The 15,046-nt window shown below is 43.6% G+C and overlaps 2 protein-coding genes across 4 annotated transcripts; both read right to left on the bottom strand.

Moving 5' to 3' along the window:
• Nucleotides 1-22: 22 nt before the first annotated feature.
• On the bottom strand, nt 23-6,862 carry vsnl1b (visinin-like 1b). Its single transcript, XM_047611002.1, has 4 exons — nt 6,513-6,862; nt 4,541-4,707; nt 4,175-4,390; nt 23-2,061 (listed from the first exon to the last, which is right to left on the bottom strand). Exons 2-4 carry the CDS (start codon nt 4,700-4,702, stop codon nt 1,864-1,866), a joined length of 576 nt encoding a protein of 191 aa, XP_047466958.1. The 5' UTR covers nt 4,703-4,707; nt 6,513-6,862; the 3' UTR covers nt 23-1,863.
• A 2,646-nt stretch (nt 6,863-9,508) lies between these two features.
• On the bottom strand, nt 9,509-14,910 carry LOC125024109 (sex comb on midleg-like protein 4). Of its 3 annotated transcripts, none has more exons than XM_047611789.1 (8): nt 14,722-14,910; nt 13,604-13,834; nt 13,187-13,316; nt 12,841-13,065; nt 12,525-12,686; nt 12,214-12,438; nt 11,981-12,129; nt 9,509-11,898 (listed from the first exon to the last, which is right to left on the bottom strand). In XM_047611789.1, the coding sequence occupies exons 1-8, from the start codon at nt 14,722-14,724 to the stop codon at nt 11,773-11,775; spliced, it is 1,251 nt and encodes a 416-aa protein (XP_047467745.1). In that variant the 5' UTR covers nt 14,725-14,910; the 3' UTR covers nt 9,509-11,772. The 3 variants fall into 3 exon arrangements, with proteins under 3 accessions (XP_047467745.1, XP_047467747.1, XP_047467746.1); XM_047611791.1 differs by having other exon boundaries at nt 12,865-13,065; nt 14,722-14,907; XM_047611790.1 differs by lacking the exon at nt 14,722-14,910 and adding an exon at nt 14,208-14,413.
• Nucleotides 14,911-15,046: the final 136 nt, after the last annotated feature.

Below are 15,046 nucleotides of genomic sequence, written 5' to 3'. Positions count from 1 at the left end.
TGAACTCCACCCGCCAGCGTCGTGTCTTTTGAAAAAGCCCGTTGATGGTTTATTCGTTTTAATCACTACAGATTTGATTTCGGGTGCAACACATGCCACATGTATAAAAGAATACAGTCACTTGTATCATGATTTCTCATATTTGATATAAACATTTACTTGACAAAGAATCTTGACATGGTGACAGGACTGGAGTTTGTAAATAATACAGACACTGATAGAGTGAGGTTTGGGTTTCAGTTATGTGTCGTGTGAACGGACAGAACGATGAAAAGCGACCTGCGACCTCCTCTGCTGTGAGTGGACTACAAGCGGGCACGCGGCCCGTGCTTGCATAGCCTAGAAATGGGGGAAATGGCGAGGAACAGAATCTCTGCGCTAGCTTCAAAATCTATCGTCAACCAGCTGAAGAATCTCTCTTTCAAGCCTCTCGTTAGGGTCCTGCATCTTTAATGGCTGCTGCTGCGGAACGAACGGAATAGATCAGAAGATGAGATCTTACGATAAAAAGTTTCTCCTTACAAAAAAGTCTTATACCAAGGAATGCAGTGTGTCCAGTAAACATATATGAGGCTTTTTATTTCTGTCATTCTTTTTTCTGTTTTTGTTTTTCTACCTACTCTTTCTGCTGCTTTGGAAGTGGAGCCCCTCTCACAAGGTCCCCGGCCTCGAGAGCGAGCTCCCAGCAGTGAGGTCAAAAAAAGCCAAGACTGTACTCGTTTTGCAGTGCTCTTTGTTTCTGTAAACATGTTGATATGTACCCAGTAAAGTTAAATCAAATAAGGAGCCCGACTAACAAAAAAAAAAGAGAAATTAAAAAAAAAAAGCCAATTTTGGATTGTTGCCGAGACTAATGCGTGAGCACTTTGCCCTAATGACAGCTGTAATTTTGGCCTTTCTTCTAGATTAAGCGGCTGTCGCGCAATATAATCACAAAGGGTGCTCTGTAAATATATTTCTGCTCGTCCCAGAAGTCACTGAAGCGAAACGTAATGTTCATGTGAAAGCTCCGCGCTCGGAGATTAGCCCGCGACTGCAACCCGGATATCGTTGGAACACTTAAGTGTCACACATGGACGTGTTGTCGAATGGAGGGACGCATGCTCCCACATTACTGGAGGTGAACTAATGATCTAATGAGTCACATACTGTACAGCCCATGCAACAATACTAAATGAATTTAGTATGAGGGTTTCTCTTTTATAACCACCTAAAGATGCAAAAGGTAAGAGATTATATTTTTCTTTTTTCTTTTTCTTTTTTTTTGACACATAATATATGCATGCAAAGAACCTACTCTTCTTGGTTCCACTGTGTGAAAACATCTGGAACAGACAGGAGCCTCTCTATTCTCCAAGAGCTCAACAAGTCTGGATAGTAGAGACAGTTACAATTATCATAGGAATTATTGTTTTGTTACTATTATGTAAAGCGTACAGTAGTTGCAGCAGTGAACACTGGGGTATCCTAAATACTGCAGAAACATAATTTAATGCAGTGCTCCACTGGTATACAAGCTAGGGGCGGATGGGAATGTGTGGGGTTACTGTGCACAAATCACGTTGGCATGTCTTGAAATAGAAATGTATGATATCTTATAGCTATATTCAAAATTATTCAGCAGTTGACATTCTCATGCATACAACCACAAAAAGCGAGTCCATTGAAAAATAGTCCAAGCATTGTTTTTTGTGTGTGTGTGTGTGTGTGTGTGTGTGTGTGTGTTTTCCTGTGGAAATGGCAGAGAACCTAATGAGACATTAAAACGTGAGCTGCTGTCCAGAGTGTGTGGTTACAGACAGTGGTGGTGGTGGTGGGGAGGGGGCGAGAGGTGCGAGCGAGGTGGCGGGGGTTGGGGAGGGCTCACTTCTGCATGTCACACTGCAACAGGAGCACGATGGACGGGTCGCTCTTCGCCGCCTCCTTGAACTCCTCCAGCGAGATCTGGTCGTCGTTGTTTTTATCCATTTTGCTGAAGATCTTGTCCACCCGCTGCTCTGGTGTCAGGCCGTCCTCGTTCATCTTCATCATGATCACAGTGCCCACCATCTTGTAGATAGCCTGTGGACGAGGCGCAGCAAGAAAATTAGCCGTGGGGTCCGGGGGTTCGTTGTGCAAATGCAGCGAGGCCGTACGTGTGCTCATAAGTGAACCCTAATCTGCTGGCGTTTAGTTTTTGCAGGTGCATCGACGTGTATTTGGTCGACTCTGATTGTCACCAATCTTGGCAGGGCCTATCTCCACCAAACTCCTGGCTAATTCAAAGAGATGGAGCGTGGCTGGAGATGAGGTGGACTGGTAATGACTAGACAGGCTGTTAGCAACCTACGATGGCACCCTCCTGTCACACAAAGCTACCATCCCCTTAATTATTCATGCCTTCAGGCTTTAATATAAGGTAAGTGAGTATTATAAAAAAAAATCTGCCATGTACTACAGTTATGATTAGTGCAGAAATTAGCAAAAGCACTTTTGTACGAGGTAGTTAATGTTTATTTTTGTGCTCTAAAGCACTTTAACAAAGGCGTCTAAGTGGACTGACTCGCTTTTGGAGCCAGCTCCAAGTGGCCGTAAAAGTTAAATATTTTTTAATTTCTCTCACATAAACAGCCTGACTAAAAAGAAATGCCACCTGGATTTAACTATGCAAATAGCCTCCTATTGGATAATTACTGCATGGATTATTTTTTTATCTTTCAGCTGGAAGTAATTTAACCCCAAATGAAGCAATGAGTAGCTTCACATTTCTTAAACAACCATGTGGAAAGACACATCCTGTGGTCGTGGAAGAGATGTTAGTCTGTTTGAGAAGGGTCAAATCACTGGCATGATGCATGAAGCAGAGAAAACATCTAAGGAGATCGAAGTAGAATCCACTAAAATTAGGTTAAAAACTGTCCAACGCATTATTAAAAACTGGAAGGATAGTGGGGAACCATCATCTTCGAGGAAGAAATGTAACCAGGAGAAATCCAGATTGATGGGGAGAAGCGATTAAACATTTGGTGAAATAAAATTTAAGAAAAACAACAGTAGAACTCAGGGCTATGTTTTATAGTGGAAGCTAGAGGATTTTCCACATGTACAAGGGAACTGAACAGCTGTGTAGCCTTAAGAAAACCACTAATCGGTGAGGCTAACTGGGGAAAAAAAGGGTTCAATTTGATAGGGAGCTTAAAGGTTGGACTCTGGAGCAAAAGAAGAAGGTCATGTGGTCTGATGAGCCTAGATTTATCCTGTTCCAGAGTCTTGGGGCATCAGAGTAAGATGAGAGGCAGATGAAGTGATGCACCCATCATGCCTGGTGCCTATTGTAGTCTGTGGGGCAATGTTATGATCTGGGGTTGCTGCAGGCGCTCAGGTCTAGGTTCAGCAACATTATGTCCAAAGAATGAGGTCAGCTGACTACCTGAATATACTGAAGATTGTTTCCATTATTCCAAGATGACAATGCCAGAATCAATGGAGCTCAAATTGTGAAAGAGTGGTTCAGGGAGCATGAGACATCATTTTCATGCATTGATTGGCCTCCACAGAGTCCAGACCTGAACCCTGTTGAGAATCTTTGGGATGTGCTGGAGAAGACTTTGTGCAGTGGTCAGACTCTCCCACCATCAGTACAAGATGTTGGTGAAAAATCAATGCAACACTGGACGGAAATAAATCTTGTGACGCTGCAGAAGCTTATTTGAACAATGCTGCTGTAATGAAAGCTAAAGGCGGTCTAACGAAATATACGTGTGACTTTTATTTTTTGTTTCAATTAGATAAACATTCTTTACTGAAGTTGATGAAACAGCTGATGCGAAATACTAAGAACTTCCTCTATATAATTAATGGCCTTAAATAAGATTAAATTTCCGCTTTAAGGAGCGAATTTCCAAAACAATAGGTTTTGTGAATGAGATGCGCGCCTCGGTTGTATCTTTGGAACAAAACACTACATTTATCACGACAGGAATGAGTTCCTATATCACCGATACGTATCAGATTTACTTTCCAGATTTCTGTGTCCACAAATAGCCCAGCGCAACTCAATACAGCTGCAGTTTTGTCATTACGAAACTGCGCCCGTAGTCAAGGCGTTGCAGGTGTGCAGGAGACTGATAACGACACGAAGAGCAGAGGCAGCTCCCTGATGAGTGAAGGCTTAATGACTTGATAATCCCCTCACCTCGATTATCTCCAGCATCTCCACTCTGGTGATTTTGCCGTCGCCATCCAGGTCATACATGTTGAAGGCCCAGTTGAGCTTCTGCTCGAAGCTGCCACGGGATGTGATGGACAGGGCGCAGATGAACTCTCGGAAGTCGATGGTCCCGTCTCCGTTCTTGTCAAAGGTTCTGAAGGCGTGCTGGGCGAACTTCGATGCGTCGCCATAAGGGAAGAACTGCGAACGTGAAAGTGATGCGCTCAGTAATTGAAGCCAGAGCTTTGTCTTTCTCTTTTTACGAGGGAAAATGGCCGCAGAGCGGTCAAACTTTCAGACAGATAACTCTAACAGATGTACAAGAAGCAGAGGCCGCTGGTTCACACAAACCTTGACATACAGCTGCTGGAACTCGTCCAGATTCAGCCTGCCACTGGGGCAGTCTTTCAGGAAGCCTTTGTACCACTGCTTCAGCTCGTGTTCGTTGAACTCTGTGCTCTTCACCAGATCCTCCATCACCTCGGGAGTCAGCTTGCTGTTCTGCTTTCCCATGGTTCCTGTGGTGCAAGAACACGTGAATAATGCATTTCTCTCTGCTTCAGTAATGGCCGTACAAAAATCTCTATTTATTTCCACTTCGAACACGACTACAGGGACTAAATGTGCCTTTTCTTTTTTCTTTTCTTGGATGACACAAAATATTTCCCTGGTGCTCACGTTCTATTTCTGTTCCCTCCGCCTGTTTGTGCCAGTCTGTGGCCCGAGTAGCACTGACCTGGATCATCACTGTCAGAGCATATCCCGCTCATCAAATGTTCGATCGCTGCTATCAAGTTTCCGCTGCAAACATCGTCCTATAGCCTGACGATGACAACAAAGCTTGGGCTTGGTTGTAAAAAAGAAAGAAAGAAAAAAAAAGCCGCTCTGCGGAAAATCCGCAGACTTGAGTAAGGGCAGCATGGAGGAGCTCACAGCAGGCCTTCTGTAATCTGGATCAGAGGGGAATATAGCTTATAATAGTATGAGTGGTCGGTCTGTAATAGTGTGTTTAAATCAGCTGTGGGAAATCCACAGACCAATCAGCCTGGATTTGTTTGTTATCCACGCTGAAGGCCCCACAGCAGCCATCATCACAACTTGAGCGACCACACCGGAGCAGCCTGCCAGAATCCCCACATTCATTAATTATTGACTCATGATGTTGCAAATGACATAAGGTGGCTGAGAATGCATCAATTTCCCAATACATAATTTAACAAATGAGGCAGCAGATTATGATTTACATAAGCCAACGCCGGGCCATTGTGGGAATGTCCACCACTGGAGACCAACATATGGTCCAACATCTCTGCAGCGGCATGACAGCGGGCTGGACAGCTCCACCACAGACAGCACTGCATTGGCTTGGGCCTTCCACAACAAGCAGCAGAAATGTGTGCTGCAGCCAAAATCAGTGCAAACCCCATCTTTTAACGTGCATCCCCTGCGTGTCATAGAACCAGTCCTGGCGAGCATGAGTGGTAATTACAGGAACAGATCCTGGGTGTTATCGCTAAAATAGACTGCAGTGAATGACCTTGAGGACAAATATTTTTTATTTATTTATTTATTTTTTTTGCAGGAAGATGACAAAACTGTTTCGCGGAGCGTTGAGCCACGAAAACGGCTCGACAACACGCAACTGCGGCGTTTTGGTGGCATACCCGCCACATTTCGCGCAGGCCACATGTATGTACGAGCAGTTCTGCCGAACTCAAGCCAGCAGATGCTGTTTTATTTCACGCTTTGGGCAATGACATCTGAGTTAATGCTATTAAAGCTAACCGCCTCCTGCAGGAGAGCAGAGAGGGAGACTGCTGCTGCATTCCGATGGAAACGACGCAGTGAGAGCATTTTTCAGATTAGATCCCTCCATCCTGCTCCTAATGGCACATTTCTGTGCGCATCCGAGCGACAAACATCTCTAAAAATGTAATAACCAAACAGACCTATTTAAAAAAAAAAAAAAAAAAAAATCAAACAAACACGAGGCAGCTCCCCGGGCGCCACCGCAGAGGCGCACCGAAGGCGCACAAAAAGCCAATTAATTGCGCAAAAATCTCCGTGGCATTTTGATCATTCGTCAAATAAACGCCTCGCCGTCTTATTTCTGCTTTCCTGGTTGTTTCCAGGCAAAACGCAGAGGCTTCATTTTAAGGGATGCGCAGGTGTCAGTGAGCCAGCCCTCTCCCCGATCTCCATTCATTCACACAGAAGGAAAATATGAAACATAATGCGCGACACATTAACGCAAACCATTCACCGCGTTGTGCATGTATAACCTCAACAAAACCACGTACATGAGCAGGCAGACACTCCTTACCTTATTACAGTCTATAATTGAAGATTCTCTACCGGAATCAATCTGCTCTGGCTTCTGCAAACTACAGAAAACCCCCTTCCGATGGAAACGTTTGCCCAAGGGGGATTATTCTCAACACTGCTCGCCTCCTTTAAAAAAAAAAAATAAACAAACACCCGCTAATGAAAATTCTGGATTTTCCCCCGACGTTATTCCAGATGAGGCGCAGTAGGGACCGATCCCACGCCAGTCTTTGGTTATGCGACTTAGAGGAGCGCGGCGTCACCCGTGTGCATCACAGCCTGATCATAAGTTCACCGATGCTCTGCTGCTCGGTTTGGGTTCAGCTGGATCCTGTCACGTTATGACCGGATCCTTCATCGTGATGAGGATGGTCAGCCTGAGATTTCATCATCAGGGAATAAACATGTTGGATTATGGTGTGGGTAAACCATGCGGGCAAAAAGATTGTGCGCTACGACTGGATGGACTAATTAGGATTCAAAAGGCTCAGTGGTGAAATATTTAAGTCCTGTGGTCATAAAATGTTTTAAAGGAGATTCATTTCATTTCATTAGCAACCAGGGGTTCTTAAATGGGGGTGTGCAGGCTCATATTCGTAAGTTATGACCACTCAGTTCTTGAAATTTTTTTATTTTGTTGTTTAAAAGCTTCAGATTCATCTGAAACTCTAGATCTCATCTATCCCCAGAGCCTTCAGCTCTATCCCTCATGTTTTCCCAAGGTCATTAATAATTATTTTGATTATTAATTTATTTAGATTTAGTTTCAAATCCTTTTACTCCCCTTCAGGAAATTAAGCCTTGATTGGAACAGGCTAAATTGGGACTTAAAAGCATTACTATTAAGCATAGAAATTATGAAACTGGACAAATAAAATGACTCTTTAATGAGGAATATATATATAAAAAAATCGGTTTGAATCATGTCAAATTTGTCTCCAAGCATTGTTCAAGTTGCCTCATGTCTATTTGGAAAGAGCTAAGGTTGGCTGGAATAGTTCCTCTTGTATATTTAAGTGTTAGCCCCATCCCTCACAGCTTTCAAAAGACCAAGTTACTGATCAGACGTAACATTATGACCACCTTCCTAATATTGTGTAGGTCTCCCTTGTGCCTCCAAAACAAACATCAGAGAATGGACATGGGCCTTCTGAGGGTGTCCTGTGGTGTCTGGTAACAGGATGTTGTTAGTGGGGGGGCCTTTGGGTCCTATGGCTTGAGGGGAGGGGTCTCTGTGGATCAGGTTTGTTCCAGTGCATCAGTTTACAGATCTAGGGAATTTGGAGGCGAGCTCAACACCTTGTGCTGTTCTTCGTGTTTTTGTTTTTAGTCAGGCTGCATCCTGCTGGGGGTGGCTGCTGACATTGCTATGGAGTGGGGGTGTGTGGTCTTGTGTAGGTGGGTGCTACATGTCTAAGTAACATCCACATGAAGTTCATGTCTAAAAAATTCCCAGCAGAACATTGAATTGTCACAAGATGGTCGATGTTATTTGTTTCTCCCGTCAGTGGTTTGAATCTTGTGGCTAATTGCGTCCTCATATGGGGACGTTAAGTCTTAGGTTTGTGGCAGCTTATTCTGCTTCATTTAAACTTTTATCCTCGTAACTAGATACTAGTTGGTGTAAAAACATGATAGCTGTCATTTCAGCGGATTCATTCTGCAGCCGAACACGGAACAAAAGAACAAAGATGTGCAAAACCCTCATCAGATTTTACAGTTGAAACTTGTTTATTTATGTTTATTAACTTTTCTATTTTAATATGACATGTAATAACTTCTAACAATAGTAATGAGTTTTAACGTCACTAATTACCAAGTACTCGTTTGAGGACATTGGGATTTCATTACTTGCAATTCTGTCTTTGCACAGCCATGTTCAATTTTATATTTTGTTAAATATTGGTGACTTTATTATAATATTCATATATATGTTCACATATAAGGACATAACTTTTTCCAAAAACTACTTCCTGTTCAACGATGATGCTTAGTTTTTATAGTTCTTAGGTCCTATTCCTCCCAAATAATGTGAAGAAATTAAAAATGCATAAAGAACTAAAGCTCAGGTCTCAGGAGGTTAATCTAACACGTCTTCAGGATAGTTAAAAAAATAAATAATCTAAATTTGACCAAAGGTTCATCAGCTGACAGCTGAAAAAAGACGTTAATATCTAGGGTTCTGCTGACAGGGCCTTTAACAGAATCCATCTTCTAATTATTATTTGAGCTCATAAACATGATGCATGTTCCTGATCTAAAATGTTTCATCAAATTACCACCAAGCAAAACCTTGGATTATAATGTTTCAGGATGTGTTAGACAACGCAAACAATAGGAGACAATAGGAGCTGTTTTTTTTTTTTTTTACCAGCAGACATCTAGACTCAGATCATCCCAGCAGCACGCACACTACCAGGACCTTGAAACTGAAGAAGCTAAATGGACTTCAGCTGTCATTAAACATATTTTAATGGATGTCAAAATGCCTCCTGTGAAAGAGGATAACAGGGGCCCGGAAGCTCATTTACGCCCCGAAAATCAATCCATACTTTAACCTTACATTAACATTTATTTGATTCGGTCCTGGTGGCCGAGGATATAATAATCCTCGAGGACATCGAAATAAATCTGCAGTGAAATATCAGACCTTCAGTTGATTAATAAAGACCTTGACAAGCTGGAGCGAGTGATAAACGTGATATCCTCTAACTATGTTAATCTGCAGCAGGTAAATCATTTAAGGAGTGGACCTGCTTCTGATTTATGGAGACCCCCTGAGAGCCCCTCGAGAAACCCTGTGAGATCCACCGGGCACCAGAGTCACAAATATAGGTCACCTTTGTTAAATCATGTGTGTTGAAGAACAGATGAGGCTCCCAGCAACAAATAACTCTCCAACGTGCGGACCCAAATCCAAATCTGGATCTGTCCGGGGAGCGCTAGGGTGGTGGTGAAATAAAAATAAAAAGATCTGCGCCGCACACAAACATCTCTGATTACTGGATTTCTTCATTTAATACTCACATACAGTACAGCATACACGTAGGATTTCCTTTACATCTCACTAACACAAAAGCAAACAGTTAAATACGTCGATAACTTTTTAGCACCAGCATAAAGTACTGACCTGTTATTCGTAGTGGTTTTTCAAAATAAAACACCTCGGTTTGATCTCACTAGGCATGGCTTACATGTAATATCTTTACAGCAGCATTCACTTACAAAGGTTAATTGGTTAAAAAAGGATGCATACTGTACACCCAAAGTGGTATACAAAAGCAATATTATATTATATACCCATTTACATGGCGGTTGTAACATTTAAGTGTTTCATGTGTTTCGTCTCAACACTGATGCTTGGTAAAAACTCATGAATTAAAAAAGAAAGAAATGCGTATACACGAAGAGGCTATGGAGATAACTGGAATTTAACAACCTTGCATATTGAAAACATAAATATATCACGTTCACAATGCTCTCAGTTTCCTTTATATACTGTATATTTACAAGAGAGCTGCAGTCTTTCTATGTAGGCTACTTTTCGGTTTTTAATATCAAAATTATAATTAAAAAAAAAGAAACGACAGAGTCAATGGGAACATTACTTTCTTGTTGTTGTATAGTAATGTGAAAAAATAGTATCAAAATGATTTTTCTAAATCTCTCAATCAAAAAGCAATGTCGCACCGTTTTCTTTTCCTTTTTTTGTTAAAAGTACAGTTGTAGATATGTCTTCAGCTCGATAAACACGAGTAAACAAGGTGATATAGTGACGTCTGACGATTTTTCTTAAGGTATAAAGTGTTTTGTCCATTATACATTTCCTTGTCAGACGACGATTATATATTTCTATATAATGAGATCTGCAGCAGACGGATGTGCTGCCTGTGAAGATTTGTGAGCATAGACTGTATAAACATGGATGGCAGAAAGCCTCAAAAGTGAAACCAAAGCAAGTAGAGCTCCCCCTGGTGGCTGGCTGCAGTATAGGTCACAAGCTCCACCTCCTCCACGTTAGTGGATGGGAAAAAATACGCATCAACTGTATTTTTCAGGGATCGTTTCTGTCATTTTAAGTAGTTAATATAAAAGTGTCAACTCTTTGGATAAGTTTTGTTTTAGTAAGTTATCTGACGCTATAGAAACAGGATGTGACATAATGGCAACTACTAGTGCCATGTCAACGTTCCTGTGGAGCTGTGAGAGTTGTTAAAAGTGTGTAATCCAACATTTCCTTGTAACTGGAGGAGGCAGAGCAGAGCGTAACGAAAACTAAACTAAAACGCCCGTATGTCCGGGAAACTAGCAAAGTGACGAGACGTTGTCCATATTTATACAGTCTATGTTTGTGAGACAGAACAACGTCTTACGTTGGCCTTCCTCTACCGATTACATTGTGTTGTTTATTGTGCGTTAAGTATGCATTCCACAGTCTCATGGGTTGCGTTCAAAATTAACGTCCAAAGTGAGAGAAGAGTGAGGATGATTGGTGATTATTACTACATGACATCATGGAAATCTGTAGCAAAAATTAGTACCAGGGCGGTTCAAATCCCTCGACTCTGGTCTGTGGGCCAACGGGAAGAGAGTGTTGTTTCGACGTTACGCCACTTTTTAAGGGGGTTTTAGCTTTTTGTTTTGGTTCACTCTCCTGACAACACCGCTATACTCTTCCTGCGTAGCACCGAAAGGCAGACAGGCACGGTTAGAGACTAGCTGGTGAACAAAGTGGAGCAATTAGCAGCTAATGAGCCACATATTCCCCCAGGTGCTGGTGGAGACCCAAAACAGAGCAAAAAGAGAGGGATAATTGGAATTAGATTTGGTCAGAAACATGATTACGAATGAAGGATGATGTTGCTACATGACATTTGCTACCAAGTTTGAAGTATTTACGTAAAAACTAACGACATCTATGCTAATGGCGTAATTGCAAATGGTTTTCACTGCCTCCAGGTGGAAAATCCTAAAAGATACATTAACCACAGGGGATGCTTGTCGTCTGTTGGAGTTAGCATTTATATTAGCATTAAGCTGGATCTCACTTTGATGTTGTCTTTATGAAACACTGTCTAATACCTGACCAGCTACTGCTCATTGTGTGACATTTATATCACACAATTCAGAGTGAAACTGGAGTTAAATTGACCGTACGAGTGACAATCTTCCCATTGGCTCGCAAACCCGGCGCCCCCCATGGCGTGACCCTTTTCTCAAACGCTCTGCTGGATTTGAGATGGAAAATTCAACAGCATTCAGAACTTAGTCTGCTTTAGTTTGTCAATGTGGTAGCAAAGTTTCAAGGCCGGCCCCAGCTTCAGTCCGAGGTACTTCATGATCATGTCACTCTTCAGGAGTAACAAGGCGTTTCCGTCTATCTCCTGAGAAAAGCAGAGCGAGCTCGTGTCAGAGGAAAGAAATTGATGTTTGATAATCAGTTTTAAAGGTTGAGGAAAAACTTACATGTTTCCTAAAGACATCTGCGTGAGGGCCGAGAGCCTGGGGATCCGCATCCCTGATGAACCAAACAACATCCTCCACGGACCAGGTGGATGGGTCCTTATTGGGTGGAGCTTTGGACTCTTGGGACTCTGGAGATGCATTGTATCCTCCTGCAAAAACAAAGATAAGATTACTTCTTTTTAACCTCTGGGAACTAAATCTCCCCTCTGTTTTTTTTTTCATGAACTTCCTACCTGTCCTGTTGCTCTCTGGGAATGTGTTCGGGCTCGTGGTCGACTGCCTGCACATGCTCATGGAGGCCGAGCCGTTGGAGAACTGCTGCGAGGAACGGAACCCGTAGGAGGACTTTGGTGAGTAGGACGAGCTTATGGAGTTGAAAGCAGAGTCGCCGGGGTCAACGGAGTAGCGTTTGCCGTCCGACTGGTCTAAATGGTAATCCTCAGCCATTGATGTTTCAGCTGAAGACAAGATGGAGACGAAATTAGAACGAAAAAAAGAATTTGCATTCACTTAATTCACCAACTTCTACTCAGGAATTTAGTACCATCTGACTGGTAGGAGCCACCACTGTGCTGGGTAATGGGCTGATCACTGAAGAGGTTTTCACAGTGCAAGCTGCGACAGAGCTTTTTCAGAAAACGAAGCACATAGTCGATGCTGTTCACCACGGGGAGGCTCAGAAGATGCTGCTTCCCATCAAATGTGGCTGCAAGAGCAAAACAGGGCGCTACTTGAAAAACAGCGTGTGCACCGTTCCTTAAAAAAACCAGGCCATTAAACTTTTACTAATGGTATTTTTGTCTTAGTGCCAGCCTTGGATAAGGTGGTAAAGAAGCTATTAAACAAGCAGAGAACAACACCTGATCGAGGCCTTTGTACAACACCTGATATTTTTTCTCCCCCGTAGCCTTGCGTGAGGAGAGTGAACACCGTTTTCTGCTGGAAGGCGCTGTCGATGCAGCCCTGGACGGCCTGCTGCAGCACCACAGAGGGCCTGTCGGGTCCGAAGTGATCGGGCAGCTGCTGGATCTTCTTCCTGTCCAGATTGGGACCGGTGTTGGCCTGCTTGTTGATGTAGATACAGACTGAGACAGGGGGAAAACGAAAAACAGCAGAATGAAGGGAGGAGATGGTGTCTTGGTCGTCTTTTGCGAGGAAGCGCGTGACATATTAGCGCCAATCCAGACGTGATGATATTTGTCTCACCTGTGAGCACCTGGGGTGTGGCAGAGTGGGGGATGGTGGCAGCATCCTGAGGAATGGAGCTCATATCCGGCTCGGGGGTGCTGCTGGGAGGAGAAATGGCCAGCGGTGTCATCACCATCCTGGGTTTGAGCTGCAGAAGAAGAAGTTTTATAGTTTTATGGGCCTGTGTTTATTTTGGGCATAATAAATCAAGAAGATTGTAGCTTTCTTGCTTTCATGTGTTCAGAGAAGACAGATTTAATTGTATTAAGATATAAAATAATTGCATCTTATCTGACTACTGAGTTATTAACTCCTCACGAAATCTGAAAGGCAGAGAGCCTCTGTGTTTTTTTTTTGTGTCTGTGTACACATGCATTTTTAAACACACTGCGCCCACACACCACATCATCCCCCATCCCTCCTCATCTGGCTGACCTTGAAACCCGGCTTTCTCCCCCTCTTCTTCGGCACTTTGAGCGGAGGGAGCGATTCAGGGTAGCGGTTAGGAAAATCCATCTTGGCGACATTTCGGAGGGGGGGTCTCCCTCTCTTCCTGCCCGGTATCTTCCCCGACTGGCTGGGGATGAAGGAGGGAGCCACCGCAGCCGACTGCATTTCACCGTTGTCTGATTTCTGTGCCGTTACTGCAGGTACACTCATTTGGAGCTGGAGACAAAGGAAAACAACCGCTGAGCTCGAGCAGGAGAAACACATTAAAATATGCACTTTGCTTGCACAGTAACCCTCCTCCTCCTCCTCCTCCTCCTCCTCAAAGCTACACACTAGAGAGCAGCATTAGCTGTAATTTAGAGGAGACGTACAGGAACCAGAGTGGCTTGGCAAAGGTGTATAGCAACTAAACACTGCAGAACACACAGCTGAGCAATGCAGTGAGAGAGGAGCAGCGTTTGGCAGAGCACCACCATGACCACACTGCACAAAAGGCAGCCATGCATGAGCTGTGGAGGAAACAGCACCTCCGTCCTGCACTGATAACACACCAATAAACCTGACAGAGGGAGGGGGGGGAGACTATTACCTGCTGTCTTCTATTGTGAAAGCCCAAGAGCCGAGCCCTTTTGTATTAAATCCCAGGAGCCGACTTTAAAGCTAAATCCCTCACAATGCAGGAAAAGCCATCTTGCTCGTGCTGTATGTGGCTTTCTCCTCGTCCCCTTTTGGTTAACACACTGCTGCTGCTGCCGCTGCTGCTGCTGCTGCTGCTCGGCACAGAGGCTGCAGACATCTCATTAGACTAATGCATTCAGCAGCAGGAGAGGGAGGAGGGAAATTGACTTCACCATGGCTACCCAGCTATGAATTACCATTATGATGACAGCTTCCACCCTAATCTTAAAAAAAAAAAAAAAAAAAAAAACTGAAAAAAACAGGAAAAAACAAGAAGCAGCTACTAGAAAACCGAAACATCTTCCATGCAGCGGCGCAACTAATCTGAGAGACAAGACACTTAACACACAGAGAATTTGTCTCACGTAAAGGAGATTTGTCCGGGCATAGAATACGTAAACAAACAATAACCAGACAGCACTCACCATCCAGAACAGATGTGGAGATGTGGAGTAGCTCTACGCTCCGCACTGTGCTTGCAATAGCAGAGCACGGATCTCAAAGCAAAGGCAGATTCCACTGTAATACTGTATATACGTCTATGTGTGTGTACAATGGAGACGGACAGAGAGCGAGTGTGAGTGTGTGTGTGTGTGTGCATGCATTAGAGAGAGCGAGAGAGAGAGGGGGAGAGAGAGGGAGAGAGAAGGGCTCCTCTGTTGTCATGGCAACAAGCCTGTAAGCCCTGTAACACCCTGACAGTTGTCTGCCATGTTTAGTCTGCAACTCCAACTCAGTGCAGCGGAGGTA

This window comes from Mugil cephalus, chromosome 17, assembly GCF_022458985.1.
Source record: "Mugil cephalus isolate CIBA_MC_2020 chromosome 17, CIBA_Mcephalus_1.1, whole genome shotgun sequence".
In the NCBI taxonomy this organism is placed as follows: domain Eukaryota; kingdom Metazoa; phylum Chordata; class Actinopteri; order Mugiliformes; family Mugilidae; genus Mugil; species Mugil cephalus.
This window is presented reverse-complemented; position numbering and strand designations above follow the sequence as displayed.